Below are 27,440 nucleotides of genomic sequence, written 5' to 3' on the forward strand. Positions count from 1 at the left end.
ACATATGTGTAGAGAGTTCTCTACACACTAGCTTAAAATACAGTGGGGGCCACATTATTTGGGTGATCCAAACCATTCATTTTTAAGGCCCTCTCATAGATAGGGTGTCCACAAAAAATCAGATCCATAGGATCATCCTAACCATTTGAACTTTGGAGGCAAAAAATGAACTAATTTGTGAAGGTTTAAAGACATCCATTTTACCTCCACAAATCGTAGGGTTGGGATGATCCTATGGATCTGATTTTTTGTAGACACCCTATCTATGTGAGGGTCTTTAAAATGGATGGCTTGGATCACCCAAACAATGTGGGCCCCCCACTGTATTTTAAGCTAGTGTGTAGAGAACTCTCTACACATATGTGTAGGAACCGTTTTCTCTCTCTCTCTCTCTCTCTATATATATATATATATATATATATATATATAATGACCCTCCTTCACTTGCCCCTTTTAAAAAAAAATTCTTCCCAATAAGAAATTGCTGAAATCTCTTGCCTAAGAAAGTGTTTGACTTTTCCAGAAAATATCTCCAAGTGGGACCCATTAATGGCTATGATTTGAGAAAAAGAAATAAATTCTGAAACAATTCCAATCTGTGGCCTACTTTCCTCAAAACGTTCCAATCATGGGGCCCGCTTGCATGTGCCGAATAGTAGTTTCCTCCCAAATTATTAGCTTGTACTAAATATATCTTTTCATCTCAAATTGGTAAGTTCACCCTCACATGAGAGTTACTGCCATGAATAGATTGTAATTGCATGTAATGGTAAATCCAAATGGGTCCCACATTCATTTCATGTATTTGCAATACATGTAAGTAGAAACTACTATTTCCAGACAAGAAAATATGAAAGATGTGTAGAAGGCATGCATACTTTTTACGTGTATAGGTGTAGACACCCCATTTTGACCGGACCCTTTTTCCCAAAATCGAATAAAATCCCAATCCTGAAATTCCCGAAACCAAATCCAAACGCGAGAAAAGTCCAAAATCTTATCCAATTCATCTTGTCCTTCAGTGGATATAAATCTCCCGAAAAATGGTTACTGCTCTAAGGAATACCCCTGCAAATTTTCAGAAAAATCGAACAAAATTTGGAGGAAAAGACAAGACAAGTTTGTCCCATTATCAATTGCGCTAAGCAGAAGAGGGGTCAATTATTGAAGCGGGGGTGTGCCACTACCAATACCCGTGTACGAGCAAATAAAGTAGACAAAAAGCAAGTGGGGTGTGCAAATATCAAGGCAAGGGTGTGCTAATATCAGCACACTCTTTTCTTATAAGAGGCTCATCGACTAGGGTTTTAGGAGAGCCCCCATTTTCTAAAAAAAGAAGGGAGAGCCTCATTTTTGGGCAGCTGCAAGAAAAGAGAGGGAGTAGCAGAGAAGGGTCTTGAGCTCCATCGGCCACCATTTTCGCCGGCCAACTTTCTCCCCCTTGCCACCATCTTCCATAGCCACCACCACCAAGCTACCTCTTCCTCTTCCACCCTTCTTCTACCTCCACCATCTCCTTAAGAATTGGTTTGGGAATTGAAAAATTGGTTTAAATTTCAAGGGTAGATGAGTTACAGAGAAGAAAGAAGAAGGAGGAGATCGATTAAGAGCTTCTAATTTTTCTTGGAGGAGGAAGAGTCGATCCAATCCGCAAGTGTAGCAACGAGATTAGAGATCCAAAGCTAATCTATTTGACCCAAGACTCAAGTAATCTCTTCCTTTCTCTTTAATTCAAATCTAATAGGTGAATCATATTGTTTAGAATGATGTAGGTCTGCAATTTTGGTTTGGTTATTGTGGATGGCTGAGATCGCTTAATCTCTTAGATTTCTTCGTGTAGTTTAATTGTAGGAGTTAAAAGGGGTTGGATCTCAATTGGTTCAAATTATTAAAATCCAGTTGTATAAAAAAGAAGCCCCATTCCTTGACACTGTCTCTGGGCTATACGTCAACATAGCCATGTCTAATGATTCCATAGAATCTTTCCTATTTTGATTAATTCTATGGAGTTTCCTTTGTATCCTTACCCCTTTACCCTCCTTGTCCTCCTCCTTATACTAGGATTTCTCATAGGGGTTTAGGGATTTCTCTTTCTTTAGGACCTTTGTTTCTTATAGGATTTAGGGGTTCTACCTTGTCTTCTTTCGGGACTACTCTCCTCATGTTCCTAGGGATCCTACTCGAGCTTCGGGATTCTTTCGACTATAGGGACATTTTCTTGGGTTTCTTTTTCATTCAGAGTCATTCTCCTTATGTTCCTCGGGATCCTTTTCGAGCTTCAGGATTCCCTCGATTACAGGAACACTCTAGTCGGGTTTAGGCGATGACGGACGGCAACCTCTTGAACCGAAACCCCCTTTCGATCAAAAGGGATAAAAATACATAAAAATCAAATAACAAAAATCCAAAAAATATCAAAAAAACACTCAAGGCGTATTTCGAAATGCTGTTTCGAACTACGTTGGCTTGATCCCTTTCCACAGGGTACGTAGGCAGCTTGGGATTTTCGTCTCAAGTTCAGTCAAACTTTTCAATAAAATCATTTAAACCCTTCAAAAAATCATTCAAACATTTTCTAAAAAATCTTTCAAACCTTTCACACCAAAAATCAAAATGGGCAAGGATGAATGATTACCAAGTCACTCGGAGCCTTCCTTTCATTTCATTTTCGATTTTGATCGTGGTTTTCCGGTTTTATCGGTTTTCTGATGTTTTATCGGGTTTTGGGGCGGGCGACGACGTAGCGTGGCCCCTTCACAGGGATTGTCCTCACTGAGCCAACGATAGGCTATGACGATCGTGAGACTTATCCGATCTTTAGCGGATCAGGATCGCTGAGCTTGATTCATTAGAATCGCTCTCTGAGCCTATCGTGCGCTCCCTTTTCTTTTCCCTAGCATTCTTGGTCCTCATGTACCTTGATTTTCCGATTCATTTCTTTCCCTGTATATTTTAGCTCATTGTGTGTTTATCTTTGACTTCTTATGTGCTACTGATAGCTTGCTTACTTTCCTAGCATGAGATTGATTATTATTTTTTTAGCATTATCTCTTACATAGGCTCGCATGCTAGCGTGTTTATTCTATTGCTTTGGTAGTTTACTGTTGTGCTTATCTGTCATCTCACCTGCTTAGTTGTAGCATTTATTCATCTTATCTTGATTATCTGCTTAGCTGTAGCTGTGCGTGCGGATGTTACTGCTTTCCTAGATGTGATGGGTTAGGATTAGATGCGGTGAGTTAGGATTTGGATGTTTATTTTCTTTTGCCCATCCCCAGGTCATGCATGCTTAGATAGACGTTTTCTCGGGGATACTCGTTCCCATTTCACATGATTTTAGCCCAAAACTCTTCAAAATTAATTAAAAATGGCATAAGAGACCAGGTGCTTGCACTTGGGCGAATTGGGGGCGCTTAACACCTTCCCCATTCGTCATCAGGCACGGACTTTTGTATCTCTGGTTATCCGTTGTAACAGAGTATTTCATAGGATCCAGGGCCTACTTCCATGGATGTCGACTCTTCTTTGTTATAGGTACATCTTGGTTCCAGGCTAGTCCTTGAATCGAGAGGTATCTCATTTATATAGCCACCCATGCTGTGAGTGGCATCATTTCGAGAGTTCCTTGGTAGAGTTCTCATTCACATTATAGAGATCTTAGAGGACTGATGGGGGATCTCATGTCCCTCGCTCACCCTCCTCGGGATCGGGGTCCACAATAGGCAAGATGCCAAAATCAGTAGAGTTTCAAGTTTCCATATCAGCCCTTGTGGGTCCCACCATTGTCACATTGTATATGCATTAATCCAAATAGAGACTACTATGCCCAAACAGAAACGTGGGAAAGATTGCTGGACGTTTTTGGCAATTGCTAAAATGAATGGTGGTCGGTTCTTCTTAGGAGCGAATTGCCAAAACAGTGTAAGAGGGATAGCCCAAATAAAGTAACTTGCTTTTATAAGATGAGAAAGAGAGAAAAAAAATATCCCTACCAAAATTATCCAAACCCTTGATCCAAAGCAAAGTTAGCCCCATATGCCTCTTTCATCTTTTCCAATATTTGCACAATATGCCGTAGCACTAGTGGGCCCAAAATGACCGAATCCCAAAATATGAGGGAGTTTATGCAATACAGAATGATCCAACCGTTCATTTTAGTGGGTCCCACTTGTATAAATAAGGAAATGATATATTCAGCCCTTTTGCTTTTCTTTCCAATGCCACACTTAGCAGTGGCTTCTAAATAAGAATAACATGCTATTTATAAAAGGCCTTGCCTTTTTGGATAATCGGTTAATGCATGGCAATTTTCATGGCTTTCCAATAAAAATACGTGACATCATCCCCAAAAGAAAACTACTGTTTTGGTTTCTTGATCCCACTTGTTCAAAGAATAGCAAGTGGCTACTTTAGTGTGCATGTATTTGCAATATATGCAATGGAAAATGCTAATGCATACATGCTGCACATGTCATCCTTCCCATCTATAATCAACCGACCATCCTTATAGGTTGTGTGTAAAACCAAAGTAAAATGGGTGGGGCCCTCATTTGTTGTACACAAGTGGATCCCACCACTAATCGAAACCTATAGGAAATTAATTAATATTGATGGGCCTCATTCAATGTAGCCGAAACTCTATTTTGGGCTGATCCAAACCATCCAATTTGCTGCAAAATAATTCATTTCCTCTAACCCATTCATACAAACTGAGCCTAGCCGTCCATTTAATACCCCATTGCAAATTGGTATGTCCCTTCTAATCCACTCTCACAAGCTAATCTGAACCAACCCTCTTGTGGTCTTATTGCAATTTGATTTTGCCCATTGAATCAATTCCATGAAATGATCCAATCCATTCACCTTAATGGGCTACAAGCATAAATTAATAGCGCCCCTAACCCATTGTCGTATGATAATCTAAACCGTTCATATGATGGGCCCATGATGGTAATCAAGTGAGCCCTCTAAATCATGTCCATAGCTGATCCGAGCCATCCACTTTATAACACTGACAATTAACCTTGACCTCTATACCATTTCCATCGGCTGATCCGATCCGTCCACTTTATAGCACATCATTTAATTCGTTGCACTCCTAAAATAATTTTTCAAGGCTTATTCGAACCAACCAATTGATGGGCCACACTAAATAGAGAGAAAATCCGAGCCGTACAAATGATGATCCACATTTGTTCTCACACTTCAATTTCCCTTTGAAATTTCATCTTTTTAGCTCCATTTTCTATGAAAATCTATAAATAATCCTGAAACACCAAAAACGAGAAAATACCTTAGTAGCACTGCTTTAAATGATAAAATATGCATGTTTTCTATCACTACCATTCACACATAAATGTGTTCATCAAGTTCCCCTATACTTGAGTTTTGCTTGTCCTCAAGCAAACAAAAAGAAAACCTAAAACAAACAGAAAAACTAAACAAAAATAAAATCCTAACTCACTTTCGTAGGAATCACGACTGCACTTAGCATGTGCAACAAGCCTTTAAACCCCTAGGTTACCCTAGTGGACGAGTTGTGTCTCTTGAGTGTTTACAGCGAATATACACACAGAATTCTAAAAACAAACTTTTCTTTCCAAATCTCACTATAGAATAAAGCTAAAAATTTTCAATCATTTTTCTTTTATAAATTTATCAAAATAGAAGAACAAGAATATCCCCTTGCTTAAGCTTTGCATCCTATCCTAAGTTGGATAAATTAGAAAAATATTTTAATTAAGGAAACCTCTTTTGAATTTGTCCTACTCTTCTTCCTTAAATTTGATTCTAATGTAATCATACCATAAAAGAAATTTGAATTCGAAACTTAATAGAAAAATTGCAAATTTATATGGTCCACCACACTTTCCACTTTTCCCATACTTTCTAAGAATAGAACTCAATTTTTTTTTGGTACTCTTCTACTGCTTTTGGCGTGAATGACATGCAGGGCATGCACCAAACACCCATGCTACTGAGCAGTGTCCGACTAATCTTTGATTTGCATATATCATAGACATTGATGCATATGAGTTCAAGCTTTACCTTTGATTATGTGCAATGCTTTGATTCATTAAGCTTTCTAATTGACCCATGTATGGAGTTTTCAGTTAGTTGTTCTCAGGCCAGTTGGCTTTAAGGAACTAGGCGTAAAATCCTTCAGACTTAATAGCTCAAGTAAAAAAGGCTACAAATCAAAACTATAATCAAGAAGCAAACTTTCTAAAAATAATTCTTTCTTTCTTTTGTTTCAACCTTTCTTTCCTTTTTAACCATACTATATAAAAAGCAAGTTTCTATTTCTTTTTCTTATTCAAATCCTTTTAAAAGAAAGATTCCAAAAGAAAATAAAACTAAGAAAGAAAAGTATTCTTTCTAATTTTTTAGATTCCAAAATTAAAATATTAACCAATCTACTTTCTTAAAATAGGAAAACAAACTTCTTTCTAAAAAATACCAAGTTCTTTCTAATTTGAGAAAAATTATCAAAAGCAAAAATAAAAGAAAATTTCTAACTTTAAATTATAGAAAAGACTAGAAAAGGAAAGTTTCTAAAAGCTACCCCCCATACTTGAATTATGCATTGTTCTCAATGCATGCAAAAATAGAAATAAAAACATGAGGACCAAAAATAGAAAGGAGGGTACGTACCGTATTCTCTTAGGCAGGAGTCGAATAGGAAGGTTCATGGAGATCCATGACCTCTTCCATATTCTTTTTTTTTGTAATTCAATAAACGGCTTCAATATTTGATCATTAACTTCAAAAATCTCATCGTTGCTTGGATTAAGAATCTCGACCGCACCATGGGAGAAAACTTTATTAACCACTTATGGTCAATCCCAACGGGATCTTAACTTACCTGGAAAGATATGCAGTCTTGAATTGTAGAGAAGCACTTTTTTGCCCTCTTGAAATGATTTTCTCAAAATATGTTTGTCATGAAAAGCTTTTGTCTTCTCTTTATAGATCTTTGCATTCTCGTACGCTTCATTGCGCAACTCCTCCAATTCGAAAAGTTGTAATCTCCTTTGAACACCTGGAGAAGACAAATCAAAGTTTAGTTTCTTAATAGCCCAAAAAGCTTTATGTTCCAATTCAACAGGGAGGTGACAAGCTTTTTCATACACAAGGCGGTAAGGAGACTGACCAAGATCAGTCTTGAATGCTGTCCTATGAGCCCACAAGGCATCCACTAATCTAATGGACCAATCCTTACGGTTTGGATTCACTGTCTTCTCCAAAATTTGCTTAATTTGCCTATTTGAAACCTCCACTTGGCCACTCGTTTGAGGATGATAAGGAGTGGCCAACTTATGAGTAGTACCATATTTCTTCATAAGAGCTTCAAACGGTCTATTACAAAATTGCTTACCCCTATCACTAATGATGGCACGAGGTGTACCGAAGCGTGAAAAAATATTTTCTTTAAGAAACTTCACCACCAACTTGTGGTCATTGGATTTGCAAGCAATGGCTTCAATCCATTTTGACACGTAATCTACACCTAACAAAATATACAAGTTTCCAAAAGAGTTGGGAAACGGACCCATAAAATCAATACCCCACACATCGAAGATTTCTACCACTAAGATCGGGTTGAGGGGCATCATATTTCGCTTTGTAACTCTTCCTAGAGATTGACATGACCTACAAGCTTGACAAAAATCAAAAGCATCCCTAAAGAGACTAGGCCAATAGAAACCACATTGTAAAACTTTGTGCGCGGTTTTCTTTGCACTAAAGTGGCCACCACAGGCTTGATCATAGCAAAAAGATAGAATCGATTGGTGCTCATGATCGGGCACACATCGGCGGACAATCTGATCTGGACAAGTTTTGAACAAATAAGGGTTATCCCAAAAGAAATACTTTACCTGTGAGTTAAATCGGTATTTGTCCTGGTTGGACCAATGATCCGGTGTAGCACCTGTAACCAAGTAATTCACAATATCTGCATACCATGGCTCACTAGAAATAGCAAACAATTGCTCATCAGGAAAATTTTCATTAATTGGACCTTCGTTATTCTTTGCATTAGGAAGTCTAGACAAGTGATCGACAACCAAGTTTTCCGTACCCTTTTTATCTCTAATCTTCAAATCAAACTCTTGAAGAAGTAAAACCCACCTAATGAGACGAGCTTTAGCATCATTCTTTTCAACAAGATACTTGATTGCCGAATGGTCGGTATAAATTATCACATGTGATCCAATCAAGTAGGACCGAAACTTTTCTAATGAAAACACAACCGCTAAGAATTCTTTTTCAGTAGTGGTGTAGTTGAGTTGTGCATCATTGAGAGTCCTACTTGCATAATAGATTACATGCGGTAATTTATTGAATCTTTGACCCAACACGGCTCCTATTGCAAAGTCGGAAGCATCACACATAATTTTAAACGGTGCAGTCTAATTGGGTGCTTGAATGATGGGAGCCGTAGTTAACTCCTTTTTCAAACACTCAAAAGAATCGAAGCATTCTTTGGAAAACTCAAATTTTTGATCTTTTGCTAACAAGTTGGTTAGAGGCCTAGCAATTTTAGAAAAATCTTTTATAAAACGCCGGTAAAAGCCCGCATGACCCAAAAATGATCAAATATCCTTCACATTTTTGGGCGGTGGAAGATGGACAATGAGATCCACCTTGGCTTTATCAACCTTAATTTCTTCTTTTGAAATCACATGACCTAGAACTATGCCCTCTTTACCATAAAATGACACTTTTCCCAATTGAGGACAATGTTCTTTTCTCTACTCCTTTGTAAGACCAATTTTAAGTGATGTAAACATTCGACATAGGTGGAGCAATGAATAGAAAAATCATCCATAAAAATATCTAAGAAGGTCTCCAACATGTCAGTAAAGATACTCATCGTGCATCTTTGGAAAGTTGCCGGTGCATTGCATAACCCAAAAGGCATGCGTCTATAAGCAAACGTTCCAAAGGGGCATGTGAATGTCGTTTTCTCTTGATCTTCAGTATCTATGGGAATTTGGTTATAACCGGAATAGCCATCTAGAAAACAGTAATACTCGTGACGCTAACCTTTCTAACATTTGATCAATAAAAGGCAAAGGAAAGTGATCCTTCCAAGTAGTCGCCATTAAGCTTTCGGTAGTCAATACAAACCCACCACCCCGTTTGAATACGAGTAGGAATAAGTTCATTGGTGGCGGATTGTATAACGGTAACTCCCGACTTCTTAGGCACTACTTGGACGGGACTCACCAATTGGCTATCTGAGATGGGATATATGATCCCATTATCTAACCATTTTTAGATCTCTTTTTGGATGGCTTCCTTCATCACAGAATTAGCCCTTCTTTGAGGTTCCCTTGAAGGTTTGGAACCGTCAATGAGGTTGATGTGGTGTTGCACAATCGAAGGGCTAATTCCTTTGATGTTGGCCATTGTCCAACCTATGGCCTCCTTATTTTCCTTTAGCAATTTAATGAGTTCCTCCTCTTGAATGGAAGTTAGGTCCGCATCAATTATTACAGGCAAAGTACAATTATCACCTAAAAAAGCATAACGTAAATGAGAAGGCAAGGGCTTCAACTCCAACTGTGGGGCTTCTTCGATTGATGGCTTTGGAAGAGATGTTGCTAGTGGTCCAACGGGCTCCACGTTTTAAATGGCAAAAGCTTTGGAAAAGAAATCATCTTCATCATTTCCTAGTTCGTCCAAGCATTCTTAAAATCCTGCATCAAAATTAGAAACAATATTGTCAGGAAAAGAATGCAACGGGCTGACCCGATTTGATATGGTACCAATTGTTGACCACCTCAACTCAAGCCGGGTTGTTTTGGATTTTGAGAACCAATAGTGAGTCACCAATAATAAGTTTTTAACTCACAATCGGTTCTCAAAATCCAAACCAAACAGGGACTAACAATTAACAAAGGGAAATATTATCCGCACTACTATATTTTGATGATCACACTCTCACTTTATTCAAGTACGGTATGGCCCGCACCATAGGATTATCCAAACCGTCCATTGTGGACTGTGGAGACTATTTCAATGTTGAAAATGAAAAACAGAAATATACAGAACTTCAGATGGAACCGAAATTTGGGTTTCGGGTCGGGTCGGGTTGCCCGGCAGCCCAACCAGACCCAACCCGATTTCCAATTGGGGTTGATTTTTCCCAACCTGATTTACGAGAAAGCTTTACCCGACCCAACCCAAATTCGGGTTGAACCCGACCTACGTGGGAACATCCAAGTAACAACGACGGTTTGAAATTATATATACTGCTAATGTCCTCACTACCATATTTTATAATGGCACTATTCATCGTATTTTGATGATCGCACTCCTCACTCTATTAAAATGTACGGTATGGCCCGTACCCTGTGTCGGTACTTTTCGTATGTAGATTACGATTTTACCCTGAAATAATTTCTCACAGGGATAGATGTTAGATATCAGCAAAGGGGTTAATGGTAAAAGAGTAATGCTGATGTGTAAATCCCAGATAAAAAAAATTTCTTTTGGATGGGCCACTTCCTACATAGGTCGTGCCCCAAAAATAATTTTCATAGGTTGATCTGAACCCTCTGATCTATAGAGGGTTATAGGTTGATCTAAACCGTCCATGTGATGGAACCATAGTTAGCAAAACGTGATTCGCCAAAAAAACAGGACGGCAAAAATTCGAGTTTAATACGGTAATGGCTCGAAAAAACATTGTAAAAAAAAGGAAACACAAGAAAATGAGTTTAGAATTTTGTCATTTACAAAATATTGTGGGGGTAGAATTGGAAAGTTGGTCCAAAAATACATGTTTAAAACGTATTTTAAATGTGTTTAAAACGTTTGCCTCAAATAAACGGAGTTTTATTCGTTGTGAAAGTTTTAAACGGCACACCAATAAAGCACGTTTTTTTTTTCAAAAAAACGGAGTTTAAAACGAAGTTTTTCTAACTATGGATGGAACACAACATCAATCGGTTGTGCCCGTAAAACCATTTCCATAGGTTGATCCTAGCCCTCCAATTTATATAGGCCGATCCTAGCCCTCCAATCGATAGGGGTTTCCATAATTGTTGTTCTTCTTCAGGTGCCCGGAATCCATCAATATTTTGTAAGTGTCCTGCATGAGTAATATAAATTAGTTCTTTCGTCATTGTCATATGTCTTTGCCTCTTCTTGGTAGTTTTTTGCCGTAATTGTCATAGACATGTACCATGTGTCAGTACTTTTCGTATGTAGATTACGATTTTACCCTCAAATAAGTTTTCAAAGAGGCAGATGTTAGATACCAACAAATGGCTTAATGGTAAAAGAGTAATGCTGACGTGTGGATCAAAAGTGGGACACAAGCGGAAATAACGGCAAATGACACAAATGCCTGGATGGAACACAACATCAATTGGTTGTGCCCGTAAAACCATTTCCATGGGTTGATCCTAGCCCTCCAATCGATATAGGCTGATCCTAGCCCTCCAATCGATAGGGGTTTCCATAATTGTTGTTCCTCTTCAGGTGCCCGGAATCCATCAATATTTTGCAAGTGTCCTACATGAGTAATATAAATTAGTTCTTTCGTCATTGTCATATGTCTTTGCCTCTTCTTGGTAGTTTTTTGCCGTAATTGTCATAGACAGGTACCATAGTGAGTAGCTGCGCAGGAACACTATACTCATATATATATATATATATATATATATATATATATTTGTATGTATGAGAAAGTGTAGCTACACATACGTGTAGCTAACTTAGCTACACATACGTGTAGCTAACTTAGCTACACCGACGCCTTAAAATACAGTGGGCCCCACATTGTTTGGGTGATGCAAACCATTCATTTGATGAGCCCTCACATAGATAGGGTGTGCCCAAAAAATCAGCTCCATAGGATCATCCCAATCATACGATTTGCGGAGGCAAAAATGGACGTGTAAAATCCTTCACAAATCTGTCCATTTTTGCCTGCACAGTTTGAAGGGTTGGGATCATCCAATGGAGCTGATTTTTTAGGCACACCCTATCTAGGTGAGGGCCTATCAAATGAATGGTTTGGATCACCCAAACATTGTGGGCCCACTGTATTTTAAGTAGGGGTGGAACTTGGGTCGGGTTGGGTCACGTTGAGGCCAACCCGACCCAACCCGAGGAACCCATTTTTCCAACCCACCCAACCCGATTTGCAACCCGGCTAAGTTCAACCCAACCCAACCCGATTTCCAATTTCCTCAACCCGACCCAACCCGATTTCAGAGGGGAGAAGAAACTCAAGTGGTTTTTGAAAATTACAAAAATACCTTCGCTCCTACATCTATCAAGTGGTTTTTGAAAATTACAAAACGGGTGTCCCTAGGATATAAATGAGTAAATGACTTCTGGAAAAGAGGTTATAAATATAAGGAAAATGATATGGAGACCTAGAGTACGACCTAAAACGGGACCTGCAATGTTCTATGCCACTTGTTAAAGAAAAAATTACTTTTTGGTGATTTCCCTAAACTTAAGGGATTGCTCACGTCATGACTGATGCTGTGGCATGAAACAATTTGTTCAGTTCTCTTTTAGGTCCGACTATCGGTTTCCCTAGCATTACTCTAAATGTAGAAGTCATTAAAAAAGTAAAATTTCTTACATTGTTCCACACGTGTAGCAAGAGAGGAAAACCTACTTTATTTTTTGGCATTGGGAGAAGTTTAAAATGGGAAGAGAAGTAATGGCTCTCTAGAAAAGTGCATAATAGTTGTCTACTTTTGTAGAAAAGAGATTGCGCCATTATTTTCAGTGCATATTCTTGGTATTCAACAAAGACAAGTCGGATTTCGGGTCGGGTCGGGTTGCCCGACACCCCAACCCGATTTCCAATTCGGGTTGGTTTTTCCCAACCCAGCCCAACCCAATCCGATTTGCGAAAAAGATTAACCCAACCCAACCCAAATTCGGGTTGAACCCGACCTGAGTTGCACCCCTAATTTTAAGCCATCGGTGTCGCTAAGTTAGCTACATGTATGTGTAGCTACACTTCTCTCTCTCTCTCTCTCTCTCTATATATATATATATATATATATATATATATATATATATATAGAGTTAAGTGAAGCTACACATACGTGTAGCTAACTTATCTACACCGACGACTTAAAATACAGTGGGCCCACATTATTTGGGTGATCCAAACCATTCATTTGATAGGCCCTCACATTGATAGGGTGTGCCCAAAAACTCAGCTCCATAGGATCATCCCAACCCTTCAAACTGTGAAGGCAAAAATGGATAGATTTGTGAAGGTTTTTACACGTCCAATTTTGCCTCCACAAATCGTAGGGTTGGGATGATCCTATGGAGCTGATTTTTTGGGCACACCCTATCTATGTGAGGGCCCATCAAATGAATGGTTTGCATCACCCAAACAATGTGGGGCCCACTGTATTTTAAGCCGTTGGTGTAGCTACACTTTTCTCATATATATATATATATATATATATATATATATATATATATATATATCAGGAAAAAATGGGCAGAAACATTGTCTGTCCATTTTCCCCTCCAACTTTGATTGGGTTAGGATGATCCTAAAGGGTTGATTTTTGGTACACACCCTATCCATAGAAGGGCCTTCCAAATGAATATTTTCGATCCCCCAAAAAATGTGCCCCCCCACTATGGTTTGTGCAGCCAAACATAGATAGCTTATCTGTGCAGCTGCACATACTTCATTTCCTCTGTCTCTCTGTCTCTGTCTCTGTCTCTGTCTCTCTCTCTCTCTCTCTCTCTCTATATATATATATATATATATATATATATATATATATATATATATATATATATATATATGAGAGAACAATTTCTACACACAAGTGTAGATAAGTTATCTACACACTAGCTTAAAATACAGTGGAGGCCCACATTGTTTGGGTGATCCAAACCATTCATTTGATTGGCCCTCACATAGATAGGGTGTCCACAAAAAATCAGCTCCATAGGATCATCCTAACCCTTCGAACTGTGGAGGCAAAAAATGGACAGATTTGTGAAGGTTTATACACATCCATTTTACTTCCACAAATTGTAGGGTCGGGATGATCCTATGGAGCTGATTTTTTGTGGACACCCTATCTAGCGAGGGCCAATCAAATGAATAGTTTGGATCACCCAAACAATATGCCCTCCATTGTATTTTAAGCTAGTGTGTAGATAACTTATCTACACTTGTGTGTAGAAACCGTTCTCTCTCTCTCTCTCTCTATATATATATATATATATATATATATATATATATAACTTTTTGTCAATAGTCAATCGATCTTTCTTTTTTATCTTATCCTCTCTTTTGCGCCTTAATGGCCAAACGATTGGATCTTTCAGAACCATCCAATTTCTCTCCTGCGATCCCTGGGGAAGAGGATCAAGTTGGCCCTTCAACCGTTTGAGTGAAATGTGGTAAAAGAAAAATCCATGGACCGACCCCATCGTCTCCACCCCGTATCCGGAACTATGCACAGCTGCAGCCCTAACCCTAGAGCGTCCTATGGCTTCCTGCATCCTCAGGGGGGCGCTCAGACGAAGAACCGGCAAATCGAGTATGGAATTATAGCTCGGGTGGGCCATACGATTGAGCATGCCAACTATTAAACAACTTAATAGAAACACAAGATAGCCAATAAAAAATGTCACGAAATCCCTGCCCTTCGAGGATGTCCTCAGCGTCGAGGAACATGTACTGCAGTGTATGTGTGACTCGTTCAGATCGGCGATAGTACTAGAAAATACAGTTTCAATATTGCCCATAAGTAATCCTTTGTATAAACGTTGGGGCGGGCGGACACTAAGATGGAATAGTCCCGCATACCATTTATCTTATGCGCACACACACACACGGTGTTTTAAAGTGCATTGATAAATTGACTCCCAAATATCCTAAATCGACCCCCCATGTGTCTATCTCTCTCCTCTTTCTCTCTCTAACGCAGAGGAGAGAGAAAGACACATGGGGAGTCGATTTATCACTCCTCGTTTTAAATCGAATAGATGCATTTTTCCAAAATTTCCCAAACAATTCCGAAACATGTCTGGGAATTTTTAAATATTTGCCTCATTGAATTCTTCTTGAATCAAAACATTATAATTAAGGATATGACTAATAATCAATTTGCACGATTATCGCATCATGAAGTCAAATTACATAGAAATCTCACCGAGAGCCTTTCATCCATTGTGACACTGCTCACATTTTAAGCACTTTCTCCCTTTTGTAAAGAGCACTTGTAAGGCATACATGTTGCAAACTGGTAAAGAACGGTTCATCATATGGTTAGTGAAAAATTCTAACGTAATGTAGGTTTGCAATTTCACTAGAAAATATGGGCAGTTTTCAATTTTGATTTTTTTCCCATGAAAAATGAGCTTCCCAAGCATTGGGAGGGGTAGTTTTGCCATTTTCATGGAGAGGGGGGAATCAAGAGAAAGATTGAGGCTATCCATTCGGTTCCAGCCAAGGGTGGCAAAATCAACCGAACCGTAACCGAACCAAAAATTTGGTTTCGGTTTGGTTAAACCAACCGATTCAAATTTCGGTTCGGTTTTGGTAGAAGCAAACCGATGATTGGTTCGGTTCGGTTTGGACAATGATAAATGCGCCCCTTTTCATATGAAAATGATAAATATGCCCCTTTTCATTGGTTCGGTTCGGTTTGGTGTGTATGATCATTTCGGTTCGGTTTGGAGTGTTTCAGTTTCGGTTTCGGTTCGGTTTAGTTTCGGTTTGGATGTAAGCATGTTCGGTTCGGTTTCAGTCTGGGTCAAACCGAACCGAAAATGTTGCCACCCCTAGTTCTGCCATGGGTTTCGAACTCGGTCACCATATCCTCCTAAAATCCCTCCCATCACCGAATCCACCTTCTTTCCGTTCTCCGTCTTATTTTCCTTCTTACTCCCCTTCTAAATACCAAATACCAAACCCGCTTTTCTTCTTAGTCTCCTCTCTTTCACAAAGAGGAGGGAGAGAACGCGGTGCTGAAACTCAACCAAGTCAGATTCAACCGAGTCAAATGCGTTCGTCTAGCATTGCTTCATCTTCTTCTTTGTCTACGCCTTTGGATCGTGAGATTCAGAAACTTTCTGTCATTGAAGAGCCAAAAAATGCAGAGCCTTCTGTCATTGAAGAAGGATCAAAACCACCTCCAGCGTCAACAAAGACCGAACTATTCCCTGCACGGCCAGGATTTGGAAAGATGGGGACTAAATGCATGATTAAGGCTAATCACTTTTTAGTCCAACTATCTAACGATAAGCAGCTTTATCACTACGATGTGAGATTCCCTCTTTTTTTTTTTTTTTTTTCGATCCATGAATTTCAAATCCTATTTATATTTCCTGATTTGATTTGATTTGATTTTTTCAGTTCTTTTTAGTCTTATTTGCATTATTTGGATGTCATATATCCTCCTTCTTCTTCTATGTAAAAATCTTCGTAGATTTTATTTTGATTTTTTCAGTACTTTTTAGTCTTCTTTTCCTTTTTTCGATTTCTTATTTTTTTCACTTCCTCTGTTTTCAGCCGTTGAATATTCTTTTTTTCATATTTTCTTTTTTGTTTTAGAATGCTTGTTCTCTGTTTTCTAATATTTTTAATGCAGTTGTTGTGGCTTTATATGTATTGATGATCTGTATTTACAATAAACCTTGATTTGTTTTTTGGATTTTTAGTTCTAACTTTTGCCTTTTCTTTTATTTTTCTAATGTGGATGGGTTTTTTCTTTTTTTCATTAATATGAAGCTACTTGCTCTTTTCCTTCTGTCTATGTCACGATGCTGATCCATTTAGCATGCCTATGATTTATCTTCTTTTATGGTGTGAATGAATGGCTGCTGAATCTTCTGCTGTTGTGTAATCTATCTATTCCATCATCTTAATCCATTTGAATAATTTTTGTCTTTGTTTTGCAGTTGATCAAGGTTTTGTAGTTCTTATTCCTGCTCTTGTCTGATACTCAGTGTTGTTGTTGAGCCCCAGTTCACATTGTGTATTTATTTATGTGTCTGTTAATTTCAGATCTATTTTTTCTTCTTTATTTATTACAAGGATTTATCTTATTCTCAGTTTCCGATCAAGATGAGCTTGCTGTTGCTCTTTTCAATACAAGTGCTCTTCTAATGTTCTTGAAGTACACAGGAGAATCTTTTTTCACCTAAAAATAAACCATGCATACAAATTCTAAGAAATTGTACTGTCCTTATTGTTATTCTTTTCTGCATTTCTCTTTTTATGGCTCTGGTAGTATATTTCTACTTTACCTGCACTAATACTATTTTTTTATTTTTCTGTTGAATGGCTTTTAGGTATCAATTTCTCCCGAAGTTACTTCGAGGGGTGTCAACAGAGGAATTATTTCCCAGCTTTTGTATGATTATGGAGAATCACATTTTGCGAAGAGAAAACCTGCTTTTGATGGAAGAAATACCTTGTATAAAGAATTTCATGTCAAAAAGGTTGATAGAGATGGGACTACTGGAGCTGCTAGGTGCTTTTGCTTTTCCATTACTCAAATTTTCTTCTACTTGTAAATTCTATTCAATTTTATTATTTTGGGTTTGATGGTTACTCTCAAAGCGGTTTTGGTGTTGCAGAAAGGAGAAAGAATACAAGGTCACCATCCAGTTCGCTGCTCGAACTGATCTTCATCATCTTTACCAGTCCTTAGCTGGTAGGCAATTGGATCAACGACAAGAAACTATTCAAGTGTTGGATGTGGTACTAAGAGAGTCACCATCAGCCAAGTAATCATTCTTGTCCTTATAAATTAATTACTTAGGCATGGTGGGTCTTATATTTGCTGCATTAACTGTTTGTCTCTTTTGTTCACAGTTATACCACGCGGGACGATCATTTTCTCTCCTACACTGGGTGAACCTAAACCTATAAATGAAGGTTTAGAGTGCTGGAGGGGATTCTATCAGAGCATCCGTCCTACTCAGATGGGGCTGTCCCTTAACGTTGGTACTACTTCTACTTAAATATTTTGTTTCTCATTAAGTTTACTTACATCTTGTTTTATTTGTTTTTATTAACCTTAGTTTAGTAGTTTTTTCTTGTTATTTGAATCTTAGTGATTTTTTGGCCAAAGTTCTTGAATCTCTTAAATTTGATACTTATGTCTAGTGAACTAAATTGAATTTAAATTGGATCCTCCACCAGCTCAAGGACATTTTTCAAATTTATCCAAAGACATCGGTACACATTTAGGATGCATATGGACGCTCACATGAATTTCAATTTTGGTTGCAATTTCCAACTTTTTGGGTTGCAAATTTGCATAAGTCACAATGTTTGTTCAATAGCTCTCTAAAAACATTCCCACATACATATCCTGGTGGATGCATTTGCTTTTATATGCTTCAAGCTTGTTCATATATCGGTTAGAAATTTGATTCACTCCCCATTTGGGACATGTACAAGCTGTGTACAATTTTCCATGCACACACAAATCCATAACTTTAGACCTTCAAACTGCCCGTAAGGGTTTTGAGATATGTTTTATCATTTAAAATGCATGTATCAAGGGTTTATGTGGGGTTCTTTGACTTCTAACTTTTTTTTTTCAATATAACTCAAAGATTTCTTTTATCTTCATTTCGGTTATCTAGTTTTCCATGCTTGAACATTGTGCCTTTTTGTGCTTCCATAGGGGAAATTCATATACTATTGTGTCATGCCAACACTGCAGGTGATATCGTGGTTATGCGTTTCTTGGTTCTATCGCGTGTATCTTGGGGTTGGAATTGAATTTAAACTGAATGAACTCACTCCTGATTATAGCAATAATCATGGTTTACATAGTGATGACTCTTTGCAGTCGTACTGTCACTATAACTGTTAATTTGATCTTATATTTTTTGCATATGCTGCATACATAGTTGTCAAACTCTTACGAGTCGTATGAGTCAACTCTCGAGTCGAGTCGAGTCACCCATGCGAGTCGCCTATGTTGAAAGCTCTTACGAGTCATCTGGTGAGTGGTGACTCTTATGAATCGTTCCGAGTCGAGTAAAAAAACTATGACTCTTACGAGTCGAATCGAGTCGTTGGGCCTGGGCTTTCTTGCTTTGATGGTTGAAAACTTTGAAGTAGGAATTTAAAACTTAATTATTTTTGTAAGTTACAAGCATGTAGTTGCGGGCTACGGTCAAATGCATTGGTTTGGGTAGGGACGGTGGACACCACCTTGTCAATAACATTAACGGTAAAATGGTGGGCCCTACTTTCTGCATTGGTTTGGGTAGAGACAGTGGGCCCCACCAATCCTAGGCATGGTCATTAAATATTGGACCCCACCCCATCATAGCATGAGGTGTAAAATAATTAGTCCAAACCATTAAAAAAAAAGTTGGTCCTACGGTGTATGCATGGGTTTGGATAGAGTTGATGGGCTCATCGGATCAAGGGTAAAATAGTGGACCCTACCCATGCTATTCTTGGGTAGAGAATATGGGCTCCACCCCACCCCATCAAAAGATCAAAACATGATGTAGGGGAAAATACTTTCCAGGAAAAACTTTTTCTGGAAAAGGTGAATGACTTTTGGAAAGTTACGTGCTTAGTATATATTATGGATGGATAGATGGATATTTTGGCTTAGTGCTTTATCTATGTGCAATTGGGTTATATTTGTTTTACATGTTTCATCTTTTGAGATATAATGATATTTTTTTCAACTACATTTCTACTCTTTTCAAAAACTCTTACGAGTCACGAGTCGAGTCACGGGTTGACAACTATGGCTGCATATATATGCCTGCTTCTTCCATTGAAAAACATTCCATGATAATAATAATATGCTTATTATAAGAGAGCTCTGTGTACTTGTTAATGAGTGATGTCACGATCGTATTACCAACAGTTCTATATTTGAAAATTGAGGTTTCTAGGCATTTGCTATTTGTTATAGCCTATTCAGCTTGATATGATCATTGAAAAACGTATGGGATCCCCATTTACAAATAGAAATCGATGTCAGATTTCCATCTATTCCACCACCGAACTCCAGTCCTTGTTACTGCTATTGCCTTGGATCAGGATCTTTCTTTTATTGCATTTAACCAGTCCCTTATTTAGTGGGGAACTGCTCCATTAGGCATAGAAAAATTTGTTTTGAATTAGGGAAACTGCATTATATATGTAGATTTAGTGATATGGGGCTGCAAACCTGATACCCCACATAACATTTTATGATAGAAAAGTGTGAATTTTTTCCTTCTTCCCTTTCCCATTATATATGCTTAAATTTCTGGTCACCATTTCTTGCTACTTTCTATGGTCTATACTATAGTGTCGGGTTTTGTTCATTTGATGTAATCAAAATATCTGTATTTTACTTTTCCCAAGAAAAAAAATCTGTATTTTCTGAACTATAAATTGCAATTGCTCTGTTCTTTAGATGAGATATATGATACATCTAATCACTAGTTGATTGCATTTCTATCAATGTGAGGTTTTCAATTTCAAAAGAAGGGAAGCATAGCGAAACGAAGGAAGATAAATGAAAAAAATCACCACAATCTTTTATCAGTCTCTGTTTGGTTAGATGAGATTTTAGTGGAAGTAGTAGTCAACAAGGAGGTGACAAGGGTGGGATATGTGTAGACTTGTCTAAGAGAAGATTAGAGGGAATTTTGGGGAATTTTGGTACTGTGTTTGATAGATGTCAAAGCATGTGGGAGAATGGAGGGGGTCATTAACAAAATAAATAGTAGAAGAGAGAGAAAGGGGAGAGAGAAAGAGAGAAAAAAGTAATGATTACACATGGCATATCATATTCTACTCTTCTCCCCTCTAAAATTTACCAAAAACAAGGTTTGGCATTGGAAAAGTAGGGGAGAGGACAATCCCGCCACATAGGCGCCACCTAAGCAAAAAGCTAATAATGATGTCTCTTCCATGTCTAGTAGTCCAATGGGATTTGAGCTAACAAATGACAACCAAACAACATTTGGTATTTCATATTCCTAGAAATGCTCAGCCGTCTTCCCTACTTTTTGCAACCAAACAAGTAAAGAAAATGCCCACTATCTTATATTCCATCAAGTACCGACATTGTACTCCCATTAAGTGTCTACTAATCTACTTTCATAGTTGAGGGCTAGATGTGCGCAGCCTTACCCCTGCTTTGCAGAGAGGCTATTTCCGTGACTCGAACCCGTGACCACCGGGTCACAATGCGCAAGTTAGCTTAAGTTAGCTGGACTTAATAACTACTATCAGTTAGGTCCCAAATACGGTCACAATGCACAGCCTTACCCCTGCTTTGCAGAGAGGCTTTTCCTTACCCTTGTCAGAGCAGCCACATGGGCTCACTTTTCAGCAGATTTTATCTTCATTCAGGCTGCTCTGACATGCAACAGGCCATCCGTAAAATGCCTTAAGCGACGGATGCTAGCGAATATATATTATATATAATAAGCCAATCTAGTCGTCTAGCACGCACTATTTAAATTATAATTTGGATTGAAGCTAAGAATTTGATGCAAATCTAGGCTCTAGTACCAAATTTAATCCAAACCTAGAGTTCATGTATCATATTCTAGGAACTTCGGAGCATAAGAATGATTTATAAATTCAGATTAGTATCAACATCCCAAACCAACTTAAACACATGATAAGCAAAAACAGCTAGAAATTTCATAAAGATTAAATAAGTCGTCAATAGAAAATCAAGTAACCCAAACAAAGTTTCAATGATGGGTTATAATCAAAGGGAAATCAAACAATTAATAAAAAATGAATTCTCTATGTAACTCTATAAATCAAATCATATCTACTAACTAATGTCTAACTATGACCCAAAAGGTGTCTAACAGAATAAAATACTATGAGGTTGGTAGGATCAGGTTATGAAGCTTAGGAAATAAGATTAGAGTTATTAGGGTTAAGCTTAAGGGGAAAATATGGGTGGGCTAACAGGAAACGAAATAAAGAATCCACACCTGAGATTGCATTTCGGGCCTCATGTCGTGCTTATGCAGGTGGTCTCAAAGAGGGGAAAGAGGGATAGCTAGAGTAATGAGATGAGAGACTGATATTAGGCAGAAAAAAAGGAAAGAATAGACAATTGTTTTTAAAATAAAATAAAATCAAGATCATGAAAAGGGTGATCGAGATCAAGAAAGAGATTAGGTTGGGAATATTGGAGTAAAGAGATCTAAGTGTAATTAGGAAGTGTACCCTACCTTAGGATGAAATTTAACGTTTAAATTTAATAAAGAGCTTAGTTGTGTGTGCGATTCCATGATCCCAGGACTCGTGCTTATCTGATTCTGGTTAGAAGCGGCTTCGAATTTCCCAAGTTCAGACAATAAGGCAAGTTTTGGTTACTCTCTTAATAATGTTATTAATGTTGATGTGCCTTTTCATTTTATTTTGTATGATAATGAAACGTATAATCGAGCATGTGTAAATAGATTGACTCCTTGGAATTGGGAAATAAATTGTGAATAGATACTGCCTGTAAAGAAAAGTTTTGTTGAAAATCAATGGCACATACTTAGGATTTGGGAATATGGGAGGGAGGACTAAGGAGAACCCTTAGATCCAACCTTGGGCGAAAAGCCAAAAGCCAATCAGCCCGAGGGCGTACGACAACTGGTGGGCGATGCATTTGGGAGGAACCCTTGTGGTGAACCGATCAAAATCCTATAGTGGATCACGTTCCATTAGGGAACGGAGGGTCCTTGATGGTCAATGATCATTGGCCAGGCTAGAAAGCCACTGCAGTACATGAGGAGAAAATCAGTGCGGACTGCCGCATGATCATTGGGGAAAAGGAGAGATCATTTAAATTTTCACACACGCATTGCATTTTACAATTAATTGTTTTAGTTATAAGTTGATAATAAACTGCTACAGTTCATGTTTTATTATTGTTCAATTGTTGTAGAAAATATTATGGTGAAATGCATGTCGCTTAATTTCATTATTCTGAGAGTTTCCTTTACTTGCTTCTAACCCACTTATCCTATAGGAATTGTAAGTGAAGAGGAAGGAGCGTTTGCGAATGAAGATATTTGACGAAACCCATGCGGGAACGGGAAGAGTTGGAGTCTTGAGTTCGGTTTGACATAGTTGTCATGACCGAGAGGCTTAGTGAGAAGGATTTGGTTTTCTTAGTTGGTTTTAGACTTTAACTTGGTTTGGTTTGACTTAAGAGATTATGGATTTGACTTGGTCATTTATAATGGAAGTTTTAGTAAGTTGATGAATGGTTATGGTTTTAATTGTTAAGAATGATACTTGTGGTATGGTTTTATGTTACTGGGATTTAATTATCGCTTCTGCTATTTGTTTGTGTTGACTTTCAAAAAATAAAAATAAAAAATTCCGTGGTTTTTGGTAGCGACCTTGGGTAACGGAAGCCGGGTCGTTACACCTGCCCTTCGAGGATGTCCTCAGCGTCGAGGAACATGTACTATGGTGCATGTGCGACTCGTTCAAATAAGCGACACTACTAGAAAATACAGTTTCAATATTGCCCATAAGTAATCCTTTGTATAAGCATTGGGGCAGGCGGACACTAAGATGGAATAGTCCCGCATCCCATTTATCTTATACACACACGGTCTTTTAAATTGAATAAATGCATTTTTCCAAAATTTCCCAAACAATTCCGAAACATGTCTGGGAATTTTTAAATATTTGCCTCATTGAATTCTTCTTGAATCAAAACATCGTAATTATGGATATGAATAATAATCGATTTGCATGATTATCGCATCATGAAGTCAAATTACATAGAAATCTCACCAAGAGCCTTTCATCCATTGTGACACTGCTCACATTTTAAGCACTTTCTCCCTCTTGTAAAGAGCACTTGTAAGGCATACATGTTGCAAACTTGTAAAGCACGGTTCATCATATGGTTAGTGAAAATTTGCCAAAACTAGCACATTACGAACCAGAACAAGGTATGTGGTTCAATGCTAATTTTAACGTTCTTATTTACAATTCCTATACATATTTTTTAGTTGTAACCTTTGATTCTCAACTTCTTGCATATTCCTGTATATTGGATTTGAGGATTTTTTTAATGATTTCTAAAGTACAACTTATGATGGAGCTAGATCAAACAAAACCTGCAAACGGAAGAAGCTCATCACAAAGGTTCTGATTGGTTGCACGTAGTTTCCTAGTGTAGTGTTGAATTAGAACTGAAGTAGTCAGCAACGTTGAAAAATTGCTTAAAATGTTGGGACCTAGGCTCATATGTTGCAAACAGTGAACCACTGACCAGAAAGTAAGCATGGTTCAAAATTTCGGTAACTGTTTCGGAACCCACCAAAAACCGAAATTTCGAAGTGTCAGTGAATCATAAAGTATTGGAATCCGACACATCTCCAACATGGGTATTTCTCTGGGTCAGAAGTAGTCATGTACCATAGCCCAACACTGATATCTTAAACATCAATCTATTCCATGGTTATATTTGGCAATAATCATTAGTCACATAAATGCTACACAAATTCAAAACCTCCACACTGTAATTTTGTTGTCGAAACAGACTCAACAACACAGTCAAGTGGCATCAGCCACTCTTTTTTCCTCTTAAAGGAGGAGAACACTGAGAACAAAGAAACCAAAGGGAAGGGAGCCCTTTTGTAAAATGAAATCGTGAAAATTATGTTGAGAAATTCAGTTGCAGGAATAACCATGGTTTCAAGAGTGCCACAAAGAATCAAAGATGCCCAACAAATTTCAAACAAAAAAAAATTCCGATCTGTATTTCAATACATAATCTTTATCGTTTAAAATGAATGGCAATTCACCTATAAAAAGGAAAAAAGAAACAATTGAGAACAGGATTATCAGAATGACTTTATTTAATACCAGATACTAAATGACACTTCAACTGACCCACAAATCTGCTCTCCCTGAAACTGGCCTTGAGTAATTGGACGAAATTACCCAAGCTCTACATCAAAGGTAATAAACCACACATTAAGATGACTAGTAAAAAAGACATGTACATTTGCATAAATAGAACCATGTAAAAGTTTGCACACTAACATGCTAGAATTCCCATGCATCTGTTGAAACCCTAACGCTATCCCTAAACCCTAACCTCATTCTCATTCAACTCAAAACCCTAACCCCTATACCTACGCAATTTAAAACCCCAGACCATCCCTCACCAATTGAAAACCTTAAACACCAACCCATCCCTCACCAATTTGATTCCATAAATCTTAATCCTATCCACACCCATGGATAGGTTTCCTTTTCTTGTTCTCTTCTCTTTTTTTATTGGGGAACAGAAAACCCATGGATGCTCAATGTTTGTTGCACTCTAGAGTCCTCCAGTTGATCTACTCTTTCGGAGTTAAATTAAGAAGTAAGATGTGCAATGAAGCTGTCTTCATGAGGACTGGACAGTGGTATTGCTGCACTTAAGCTGTGAACTGGTGTGCCATTGTCTAAAGCCTAGTGTGCCTGTGTAGCAGCCATGGTTTGCGGGAAGACTGTTGTGTCTTAGTGTGGCTGTTGTGGTCTCTTAGTGGGCTGTTGTGCCTGTGTAGACTGGCATCCCTTCATGTGGGCTGTTGGGACTAGCACGGACTGTTCTACTCTTGCATGGACTAAAGCCCCTGTACATGGATTGCTGCGCTACAGTGTGTCCTATTGTTTTATGAGTGAGTTTCAGATTATTAGTACTCCAGTTACTACTATCATTGTGAATCTCCATGATGAGTGAGAATAAGCTCAATCTTTCAAACATTACGGAGATGCAAGGAGTACAATTTACTTCAGTTAAGCTAGATGGCCCAATTATCATATGTAAGATCAAGCAATAAAGGTAGCCCTGAATGCAAGGGGTAAACTGCAATTTTTAACTGAAGGCAGACCTAGTGTATCTTATAGTAAAATAAAAAAAGGCTCAAAGAGAGTTAGCAGATCATGACTTGGCTTTGGAATAATATCAAACCACAAGCTAGCGCGATTGTGATGATCGTTAGAGAGTTCTTAATCAAACCATTTACTATCATTTGATGGGAAGCCTCATTTACTTTACCATTATACATCCTGACCTTGCTCACGCAGCACATATAGTGAGCCAGTTTATACTGAATCCTTTTCGCTCACATCATGTTGCAGTACGCTGCATCTTTCGGCATGTTCAGGGTATTACAAATTGGGACTTTCCCCTCCCCACTCCATATTCATTAGATTTTGTTGCCTAAGCTAAATTGCTAATGCTAAGTGGAGAGGATGTTCTAATTCCTGATGATTTTGTACTGGATGGTTTATGTTTCTGGGTAATGCCTCGTTTTTTGGAAACACAATAGACAAGACACCACTTCAAACTTGACTGTAGAAGCTGCATAGAGTTCAATGTCATCTACATGCAGTGAGATTATATAGCTATGTGCCTTCTTGCTGATTTTTTTCCTAATACTTCACCCACTTTGCTCAATCCAACTAATACCATTGCCAATCAAAATGATATCTGCCCACCCTGCATCAATAACGGCACACTCAGTTTTGTCATTTCTTGAAATATATTGGCTGGGGTGGCATTAAAAAACTGAAGAATGTTGGCTGCATTCTCTTCCGCAGGCATCTCACACCCACAATGATGGCATTTCCTTCTGTAATGATTGGTTCCATTTGCCTATGACACCAAACCAAAGGAAGTTTTGATAAGTCTTGAGATGAGCTAAAGCCAACACCACCATCTCCTCTGTGAAAGAGTTTCTGATCGAAGCCAACTAGGGACTGAAACTTGTTGCGGATGTGGCAGCGGGGATGCAGGTAGGTGTGATTATTGCAGCACACGATCTCTTTCTCCACTGCTCTTCATTAAGGGGATTTCAAACTCAGGCCATTGTATGCAACTCCATACTCTTCAAATCTATTATCTTTCTCGCTGTTATTTCCTCTGGAAAAAAGCCATAAAATGTTCATGTTTCTGAACGTTTCTTTCATTTCTACCGTGTGTTACAGGAAGTTGTCTTATATGCTAATCAATGCTGGTAATCAACATGAACCAAGCCATTTACAACATTTTCCCAAACCTATCAGATTTAGAAATCTTTCTAGATATGATCTAATACATTCTAACAGTGAAATTGTACTGCTTACAATATATTGAAGGAGTAAGTGGATGACCATATGGGTGCTCCACACAACGTCTCGGATTTCTTATGTCATCGACACCACTAACAAAGTTTCCATTGATGGGACAAAATTGAGGAGTCTTTGTTGTGAAGACATCATGTATTTTTGTATTATTTAGGACCCTAATTTAGTGGCATTGATATGTAAGCGTTTTTTCCATGATTTTTCTTGGCCAAGGAGAGCTGTGTAACCCTAAACCAAAATAGTGAATCTCTTGTCTTGTGGACATAGGCACACTGCCGAACCAAATAAATCTGGTGTATTCTTGTGTGATTATGTTTCTTTGCTTTGTTTCTTG

General features: G+C 38.2%; 1 protein-coding gene across 3 annotated transcripts; it reads left to right on the forward strand.

The window, feature by feature from the left end:
- Nucleotides 1-15,851: 15,851 nt before the first annotated feature.
- On the forward strand, nt 15,852-27,418 carry LOC143852698 (protein argonaute 1-like). Of its 3 annotated transcripts, none has more exons than XM_077362246.1 (6): nt 15,852-16,289; nt 17,320-17,501; nt 17,608-17,757; nt 17,846-17,977; nt 22,995-26,851; nt 26,969-27,418. In XM_077362246.1, the coding sequence occupies exons 1-4, from the start codon at nt 16,029-16,031 to the stop codon at nt 17,886-17,888; spliced, it is 636 nt and encodes a 211-aa protein (XP_077218361.1). In that variant the 5' UTR covers nt 15,852-16,028; the 3' UTR covers nt 17,889-17,977; nt 22,995-26,851; nt 26,969-27,418. The 3 variants fall into 3 exon arrangements, with proteins under 3 accessions (XP_077218361.1, XP_077218363.1, XP_077218364.1); XM_077362248.1 differs by having other exon boundaries at nt 22,995-26,776; XM_077362249.1 differs by having other exon boundaries at nt 26,582-26,851.
- The last annotated feature ends 22 nt before the right edge of the window (nt 27,419-27,440 follow it).

Source organism: Tasmannia lanceolata, unplaced genomic scaffold, assembly GCF_043159265.1.
Source record: "Tasmannia lanceolata isolate RefF3 unplaced genomic scaffold, GAP_Taslan_0.1 ptg000019l, whole genome shotgun sequence".
Lineage (NCBI taxonomy): Eukaryota > Viridiplantae > Streptophyta > Magnoliopsida > Canellales > Winteraceae > Tasmannia > Tasmannia lanceolata.

What these genes read in the sequence shown, in the direction of transcription:
- LOC143852698 (XM_077362246.1), top strand. Translation starts at nt 16,029, where the DNA reads ATGCGTTCGTCTAGCATTGCTTCATCTTCTTCTTTGTCTACGCCTTTG. An exon ending in AGCAGCTTTATCACTACGAT is followed by an intron (nt 16,290 to 17,319) that starts GTGAGATTCCCT and finishes AATGGCTTTTAG; the next exon opens with GTATCAATTTCTCCCGAAGT. An exon ending in AGAGAGTCACCATCAGCCAA is followed by an intron (nt 17,758 to 17,845) that starts GTAATCATTCTT and finishes TTTTGTTCACAG; the next exon opens with TTATACCACGCGGGACGATC.